Source organism: Gigantopelta aegis, chromosome 4, assembly GCF_016097555.1.
Source record: "Gigantopelta aegis isolate Gae_Host chromosome 4, Gae_host_genome, whole genome shotgun sequence".
Lineage (NCBI taxonomy): Eukaryota > Metazoa > Mollusca > Gastropoda > Neomphalida > Peltospiridae > Gigantopelta > Gigantopelta aegis.
Genome location: NC_054702.1, coordinates 71,733,587 through 71,743,168, shown reverse-complemented (window position 1 = coordinate 71,743,168; position 9,582 = coordinate 71,733,587). Strand labels below are relative to the sequence as shown.

At 40.2% G+C, this 9,582-nt stretch overlaps 1 protein-coding gene across 1 annotated transcript; it reads right to left on the bottom strand.

Annotated features, from left to right (window-relative positions):
* Positions 1 to 1,711: 1,711 nt before the first annotated feature.
* Positions 1,712 to 9,261, bottom strand: LOC121369979. Its single transcript, XM_041495062.1, has 2 exons — positions 8,621 to 9,261; positions 1,712 to 1,802 (listed from the first exon to the last, which is right to left on the bottom strand). Exons 1-2 carry the CDS (start codon positions 9,259 to 9,261, stop codon positions 1,712 to 1,714), a joined length of 732 nt encoding a protein of 243 aa, XP_041350996.1.
* Positions 9,262 to 9,582: the final 321 nt, after the last annotated feature.

Sequence of the window (9,582 nt, the reverse complement as noted above, 5' to 3'; positions counted from 1 at the left end):
CGCCAAGCAAAGGTTCTAGGGTGTTCGGGTTATGCTCCCCCGTAACATTATGAAAACTAGATGTCCTGAAATGCAATTTCCTGCATTCTACAAGTAAGATTTACCAATGCTATGTTTTATTCAGAATTATTCGGAGGTCTAGAGCCCCACCAGCCCCCTTGTTCCGCCGTGCCTGCTGTGCATTAAAACCAACCGAGTATGGCAATTGTTTCCTGTCTTAATTTGTTTTATAACCCTCCCCCCATTTTATGACGAAACTAAACCATTCATTATGAAGGTTGCAATAAGGTAATGACTAAGTAATAGGTCGTGAATTATGTCGTACATTATTTATTTATTTAAACAATAAATCGGTTTTCTAGAGGCAAAACATTATTTTTCACTTAAATTAATAAGTTTTATTATATATTGTACTTCTAAATGGGTGTAATATAATTAATTATTTACTCCTTTACATTATAAAGGTTAAAAAAACTTAATTGTGATTACAACCTAGACTGGTGACCGTTTGTATTACGCTATTACATAACTCAAAGTAACGATTCTTTGTGCATCGGTATACAAAATGGCGGCTAAGTAATTAGAATCGTTTTTCATTTATCTGTTGGATCTCAATAATAAAATTACACAGGCAGGTAGATTGATGCTAGATATGGTCACATAACTGCTGGTGGTGGAATAATCGATAGTGAAATGATTTTTTTAAAATAAAAGCACCAAATTGAAATAAATACTTTTTTGTTTGTTCACTGGCCATCGGGCTGTCTACAGGAATTACTAGATGGCCCGAGTCTAAAAACACTGGCCTCGAGCATCGGGTCACCGTGTTCTAGAACCTTTGTCGTAATGCATCTATTTGTAATGCATCACAAAACTATTTTTTTGTCTCCTTAATGTACATGCGTCAAAAATGAAGTCCTATAAAATCCCTTTAAAGCCGATGTTCCCTTTAAGTCAAATCGTTTGTAATGCTGAAAATCGATCTAATGGGAAGTCTAAGAGCAGGAATGTAAATATAAAAAACTTAAATTTTATTTAAAAAATAAGTTATAAAAGAATCCTAGAAGCACTTCTTGTTAAAAGTGCAAAGACAATTCATATTTTATAAAACATCACCCGAAGTGTTGGGCATTTGGACCTGCAACGACGCTTGTCGCGTCATAGAATCTAAATTTCCATCACCGAGGTGTAATTATTCCATGTCATATGACTACATATAGTGATTTTTTCTCTCTCATCCATTCGGAAGGAAGCAAATGTTTAATTTAACGACGCACTCAACACATTTTATTTACGGTTATATGGCGTCAGACATATGGTTAAGGAACACACATATATTGAGGGAGGAAACCCGCTGTCGCCACTTCATAGGCTACTCTTTTCGATTAGCAGCAAGGGATCTTTTATATGCACCATCCCACAGACAGGATAGTACATACCATAGCCTTTGTTACACCAGTTGTGGAGCACTGGCTGGAACGAGAAATACCCAAATGGGTCCACTGACGGGGATCGATCCTAGACCGCTTTACCACTAGGTTACGTCCCGCTCTCATCCATTCGGTTAATAAACTATCATTTTACACGAAGAGACATAATATTTTTTTTTATCTCACCATTTTATCGTAAACTATACTATCATATTTACGTGTGTTAAATAAAAATTCAACAGAACGAAATTAAATTAACAGAATATTTATGATGCAGGTTTTTATATTAAAAATAAATCTAAAACTGTTGTCGGGTGACATCTCATCACCAGCTCACATTCTGCAACGGACTTGTTCTCTAGATTGGTCCACCTAGGAACAGTATCAAAATATAGAAATTAATCTATGTCTCCTCACTCTTCTTCTTTTTTTTTATAACAAAAGATAATGGTTTTATCCCGTTCAAGCTAAATGATGAGATTATAAATATAACAATAGAATAAGCTCCCCTTGTTGCCAAGTGTGACCGCGTGCAGTACACATGTCCACATAACTTTCTCGGTTCTAATACACCAAATCAATTCCTATTGCCGATAATGTTAACGTTTACTAATGAAACTGATATAAGCAGCGTTTTAACACGCCCAGGAAGTACAGCAATAGAAAGTATGGCACCTCACATCTAATCTACCTGCAATACAATGGGGAGTCATGTTCCATTTAAGAAATTTAATTAATGTTTTTAATAGCAACCGTCATTTTTGCTGAAAATTGCAGTTCCATTTTTGGGGGTACCCCACATTAGTTTCAACCTCTGGTATATACTGCATGACAACTGTATAACAAATAAAAGTGTATTTATTTATTGTCAATGGATAATAGTATTTGCACAAATAATCAATGTCACATATTACTACCAATCACACCCACAGCTGCTTTTACTCCGTAAATATTTGGTACTATGCAACCTCTCGCGTGAACCAGTTCGATCTTGGATATACAGCGACACTATTTCCGGTTACTTTACTTTAGCAATAGTTAACATAATAATCTGCTTCAACTTAGTATTCGCTGACCCTTTAAATACCATCAGAGGTCCGTACCTAGCCTCAGTTAATTGGTGTGTGTGTGCGTGCGTGCGTGTGTGACTGACTACGTGTGTGTGTGTGTGTGTGTGTGTGTGTGTGTGTGACTGACTGTGTGTGTAACCGTGTGTGTGTGCGTGTGTGTGTGTGTGACTATATATATATATACTGTGTGCGTGCGTGTGACTGTGTGTGTGTGTGACTGTGTGACTATATATATATATATATATATATATATATATATATATATATATATATATATATATATATGTGTGTGTGTGTGTGTGTGTGTTTGTGTGACTGTGTTTACGTGACTGTGTGTGCGTGACTGTGTGTGTGTATGTGTGTGTTTGCGTGTGTGACTGACTGCATGTGTGTGTATGTGTGTGTGTGTGTGTGTGTGTGTGACTGTGTGTGTGACTATATATATATATATATATATATATATATATATATATACAGTCTAACCTGTCTTAAGCGGTCACACAAGGGAGTAGATAAAGGTGGCCGCTTAAGACAGGTGGCCGCTGAGTACAGATTGTCATATATATAGTCTTTAAAACATTTCTTGTTGTTTCTTGTTTTACCATCTGTACTGCTAATCAATGGATGTGTGCTTCACAGTCGACTATATATCAACTTTTGACATGTCGTCTCCTTCATAAATAATGCAAATGGAATGTATTGAATTAACCGTTCTCAACAAGTTTGTTTTCTTTTACCATTTATTTATTTAATTCCTACTTCATGCGGTGTATTATCATAGTAAGTGGCCGCTTAATTCAGGTATTTGGGCGATTTAGGATCCGATTTAGGTGGCCGCTGGGCGCGTTAGACAGGTGACCGCTTATTACAGGTGCATTTACATTATAAATCGTTTGGAAGGGAAAAAAGTGGCCGCTTAAGGCAGGTGACTGCTTAGTACAGGTGGCCGCTAAGACAGGTTTGACTGTATATATATATATATATATATATATATATATATATATATATATATATAGTGTGTGTGTGTATGTGACTGTGTGTGCGTGACTGTGTGTATGTATGTGTGACTGTGTGTGTGTATGTGACTGTGTGTGTGACTGTGTGTGTATGTGTGACTGTGTGTGACTGTGTGTATGAGTGTATGTGTGTGACTGTGTGTGTGTGTGTGTGTGTGTGTGATACTGTGTGTGTGCCTGTGTGTGTGACTGTGTGTGCGACTGTGTGTGTAAGAGAGTGTATGTATGTGACTGTGTGTGTGTGTGTGTGTGTGTGTGTGTGTGTGTGTGTGTGTGTGTGTGTGATACTGTGTGTGTATTACTGTGTGTGTTAATGTGTGTGTGTATGTATGTGCGCGTGTGTGTGACTATGTGTGTGTGTGTGTGTGACTGTGTGACTGTGTATGTGACTGTGTGTGACTGTCTCTCTCTGTGTGTGACTGTTTCTCTCTGTGTGTAACTGTGTGGGTGTGTGACTGTTTGTGACTATGTGTGTATGACTGTGTGTATGTGACTGTGTGTGTGTGTGCGTGTGTTTGTGTGTGTATGCCAATGACAAAAGGATCAGGTCAGTGTAAATAAAGGCTATACCAGCGACTTGCTATGTCCGTTAGAAGCAGACGAGACAAAAGGATTTCTAGACAGGTAATTGCTATACAAGGTCCAGGCGCAGATCCAAGTGTGTGTGGGGTGGGTGAGTGTCGCCAAAGGTCATTTGACCTCCTGTGAATAAAATTAATGTGACCCCTGAATAATTTTTTTTATTCTTCTAGGCACAGCACTGAAATATACTGCATTAAAATATATGATGTACTTTAGTCTACGCTCAACAAATTGAACAAACACCTAAAGTAGGTATCCCCTTAAAATTACGTAAATAATGTTTTCCTTAACACATCACAGAGAACCGCCGATGTAGGTAGAAGCCCTGATAGTATTTGATAAGAAACTATCATGTTAATACTCGCATAGTCCGACTTTTATAGGGAGGGGAGTGCACTGTGCGACCAAACAAACCTTAACTCTACTAAATCCGGTTCGTACTGTAAGACATGCCAATATATTAGGGGTAGGGGTTGATGTGACTGGGGAGTGCTATTTGGCGTCAGTCATATGATTAAGGACTACACAGATTTTGAGAGAGGAAACCCGCTGCCGCCAATCAGTGGGCTACTCATTCCGATTAGCAAAAAGGGATCTGTTATATGCGCCATCCAGCAGACAGGATAATACATACCACGGCCTTTGTTAAGCACGAGAAATAGACCTTAGACCGACAGCGCATCAGTTGAGCTTTACCACTGTAGTATTCAGAGGAAACCCACTACATTTTCTCTCTAGTAGCCAGGTATATTTTATATGCCCTTTGCCACATATAGAACATTTCATAAGTCGGCCTTTGATATACCAGTCGTGGAGCACTGGTTGACACGAGAAAAACTACAGAGGGGATTCGATCCATCAACCGAAACACCTCACGCAATCACTCTACCGACTGATCTAGATTCCCTTCCTCTTATTGATAATAAATGACCTGCTATATACATATTAAATTCTAATTTAAAATTTTCATTTTTCTTTCAGTAACATTACACATGACCGTTTTCCTAATTGTAAAACAAACTCCATTTGCGCAAACACACATCATGTGTTATTCATGTTTGATGTTGAACATAAAAACTCTAAATATCCCCGCATGTTTAAATACAAATATTGTTATTGGAATGGAAAAAAGATAACGAAGGGATCGACATATCGGTCCCGACTTGGAAATAAAGTAATGAAATGCACAGAACGTTTGCCACTCGACAACATTCCGATCGATCTACCAGCCAATCTGACGGAAAGAGCGACCGAGCCAGGAAGATTGCTGTGTGTACTTTGATTAAAATTTCACCTATTAGCTGTCCTGTCCCACACACGGGGCGAAACCGCTTTTCTCTGGTGTCGTTAACTTTCAAAGGTTTGCGCCGAGATTAAACTGACATTCTACGGAGATTTTACTAACATTGTAGTTAAGGTGAATCTTAAAAAGAGAAGAAAACAAAAAGAAAACCCCTATAGTTATCTCTAGAATGATGGATGCGTTAATCAAACACATCAGTTATCCTTTTCTTTAAAAAGTTGCTGCCCAACAGCGAATTTGAATTTATTTTGTGTTTACACTTTAAACTAACGTCATACAAAAAAACACCACCACCAACAACCCCCCTCCCCACCCCCCTCAATTTTTTTTTATTAAAAAACGAACAAAACAAACAAACAAACAACCAACCAACCAAACAACCACAATAACAATACATGTAAAAAGCCAACAAATATCTCCAAACCAGAGTGGAACCAAACCTAAAACGACTAGGAGAGGCATGTGGGTAAACATCACAGTAATACAGTGACTTCTCCAGTTAAGAGCGGGACGTAGCCCAGTGGTAAAGCGCTCGCTTGATAAGCGGTTGGTCTAGGATCGATTCCCGTCGGTGGGAACATTAGGCTATTTCTCGTTCCAGCCAGTGCACCATGACTGGTATATCAAATGTCGTGGTATGTGCTATCCTGTATGTGGGATGGTGCATATAAAAGATGCCTTTACTACTAATGGAAAAATGTAGCGGGTTTCCTCTCTAAGACTCATATATGTCAAAATTACCAAATATTTGATATTCAATAGCCGAAGATTAATGAATCAATGTGTTCTAGTTGTGTTGTTAAACAAAACAAACATTAAAAAAAAAAATAAAAAAAAATCTCCAGTTAAATAAAGGGCGGGATTTGAAAGAAATGTTCTATTTAACGACGCACTCAACACATTTTATTTACGGTTATATGGCGTCAGACACATAGTTAAGGACCACACGGATTTTGAGAGGAAACCCGCTGTCGCCACTACATGGGCTACTCTTTCCGATTAGCAGCAAGGTATCTTTTATTTGCGCTTCCCACAGGCAGGATAGCACAAACTATGGCCTTTGTTGAAGCAGTTATGGATTACTGGTCGGTGCAAGTGGTTTACACCTACCCATTGAGCCTTGCGGAGCACTCACTCAGGGTTTGGAGTCGGTATCTGGATTAAAAATCCCATGCCTCGACTGGGATCCGAACCTAGTACCTACCAGCCTGTAGACCGATGGCCTAACCACGACGCCACCGAGGCCGGTGGGCGGGATTTAGCTCATTCAACAGAGAATTCGCCCGAGGTTCTTTGGATCACTGGTGGACCCATTCTCTGATGTCGTGTTGTCGCGGTCAAACCAGTGTCATACAATTACTTGTGTCATAGGCCGTGGTCGTACCCCTTGTAGTTAATAGAAAACTGTATCAGGGTTTCTCTGAAATTAATGTGCTCTAGTGATATCGTTAAACAAAACAAACTTGAAAAAACCCAAGCTATCCAGACAAATGAACGACTGCATCAGCTGTGAAATTGCTAACATACCTGTTAACTTTAGCAACATCGCTAATCAAACTACCGTAGTGCTGGAATATCTTTGTACGCTTTGAACAAATGTCACAGGCCACGAGACATTTTTTATTCTTCTGAAATGACCTCAGCAATAACACACAGAATTACTCCAGTCGGGTAATATCATTGTCGGTTTGGTTAGATTCGACTGCTGCGCAATCGTTAACGCCGCCAGCTTCGTTTTATTTCATTTCCATTCTAATAGAGTGCAACAGCTGATTCGTGACTGCAGGTCCAAACTGCTAAATGAGCAGTGCAGATTCAGTAACCTACATGGATTCTCTTTAAATATTAATTGTCTGGAAATAGGTATTTGGAGCATTGAGGGCTTCGAGCAACACAACACGTTTTTTTTCTCTCTCTCTCTCTGTTTAATGAATCTCTCTTGCACGGGTTTAATCAGATTTTATTTTGGTCAAAGTTTTTCATTTTGATTTTGACGAACAACAACAACCACAAATCATTATCTTCCTTATCTTAATCCTCCTCGTGATAGTAGTCACTGCACCATGTACACATAGAGATATCATTTAGACCTGCTAAGATACTATATATATGCACATTGAGGTGCAAAACATTCCAAGTTTCTTGCACCCACATGACATGCTCCCACAACCATCTTCTTTGCATCCGCAGGATACCATGTTGAGCAAAGTGTCTGGAGCAACAGCGAGGTCAGTTTCCACTGGTGTGAGTGTATCATCCTGTGATCTCCACCCCCATTTCGTTGGTGGCAAAGGATGTCCCATCCATTCCTGAACCGTGTGATAAGTGCGGTACAAATGCTGCTTTGCTGCAGCACTAGTTTGTGATAGACCTGCTAGCTGAAATGATGAACTTAGGGAAGTTCGACCAATTTCCGCTTGTATGCGATGTGGCGGTATTCATCAAGTGATTCAAAGTTGCTGGCCCCATACAGCTTAAGAATAAATTTTTCTCCTGCACTTTCACCTCGTCATGCGTGCTTCCAGTCTTTGTGAATGTGTCCAACAGTTCATAGTCGTGTTTTTTGTGGATTATGTCGAAAGCTTTGCGCTTGCCCTGACGATATATTGCAGACACAGTATCACAGCCTGTCACGGCATGTAAAAACATCAAGTGTTTGGTTGTGTCTCCGATAGCATGCTGAATTTCATGAATGTTGTACAGTGTTGTGGGGCTGCTGCGGCATAGCATGTACATGGCTGTAGAAGGGGTCGCCCGAGTCACCAGCATTACCAGTAAGTCTATCTGTCCCAACAACAACGACAGGCAGCTCTTCTGACTCTGCTGTGGTCAGCGCTGTTGAGACAATCAGTGTGTCTGCATCTGCCCCAGCTTGCTTGACATATATGCCAGCCGTAAGCATCTGTTCACGTAGAGTTTGTATCAGTCTCTTCTTATTATTACTGTTAGCCAAGAATACTGCTTGGGTAGTGGTAGTTGGCATATTATCATCGAATATGATGTCACTGGATGTATGTTCTTGGGCTCTACTTTTCTGCTCAGCTACTTTTGTTGAATTTGTGCTACCATATCCATCAAACACCACTGTTGATCCAGCACCATAATGCTTCAGTGTGTATGAAATATATGACTGATATACACCACCATATGTGGATGGTTGTGGCCAAAAACTGTTTGAAGCAGGTGACACCATCTACAACAAAAATGCTATTTTCTTGCCTGTTGCATTGCTGGGTGGTGAATGATTTCAATATGACTCCCAGGGCACTCTTTACTGGTTTCCGCATCGCACCATCTTTGAAAAGGGAAGGTGGCTGAGGAGCAAGTTCATAAGCCAAGAATGCTGCCATCTCGGAACTGTTATTCAGAACACATGTGATTCTGTTGAATAACACACTTGGATTGACTACTGCATTTTGTCCCCTGACTTTGATGGTCTTACACTTTTCACCAATAGTCGTCACTTTGTCATTTCTGTGCAGCTTGATGTCTGTGAACTTTTGACCATCCATTTGTGATGCTGCTGCACGAACAATTTCTATTGCATTGTCACAGTTTACAGATGCATCTGCAACAATTCCAGTTGAAAGGGACACCAGACGATTTGGTTCATATCCAGCAAATGGTGGGTGTGCCTTCAGCCACTGCACAACGATGACATGATCCCTGTTGTCCCTTGACTGGGTGCTTGAGCGCAGGTCTTTATGTTGCTCTGAGGTAGCAGTGTGCACCCCTGTAAACTGCTCCAATGCATCACAAATAGGAACACAGCGAGGTAGTGCATGGACCCACTTAGTTAAAGTACTGTCTGTGATACCCCGACCATGCGTCATTCCTCCAGATGTTTTCATCATCCGCATCAGGAATTGTTCGATCGTCTGGCCAGAGAACTTTCCACCTCAGAATTCATCAAGACGACGAATGGTAAAATAACCCTTCTCTGTAAACATTGTAAACTCATCTGCTGGTATGGTTTTCTCCAAGGCTTCCATCTGCTGCAGATACAGCCGGGCAGACTTTACATAAGGAAGATGTCCCGCAGCATGGAAATGTGGAATCATTTCCCCCACACATTAGAGGTGCAGCTTCCAGTCCTCTGTTCTTTCAGCACGAATGAAATGATGCATCAGGGCCACTTGTTGGATACACTGCACCCAGAGTTTCCCAGTTCTGCTCTGACT

Excerpts from the sequence above, each read along its gene's own strand:
- LOC121369979 (XM_041495062.1), bottom strand. The coding sequence starts at position 9,261 with ATGCGGATGATGAAAACATCTGGAGGAATGACGCATGGTCGGGGTATC. Across the intron at positions 1,803-8,620 it reads ACCACCCAGCAATGCAACAG|GTGGACCAATCTAGAGAACA; the intron begins GCAAGAAAATAG and ends TACTGTTCCTAG.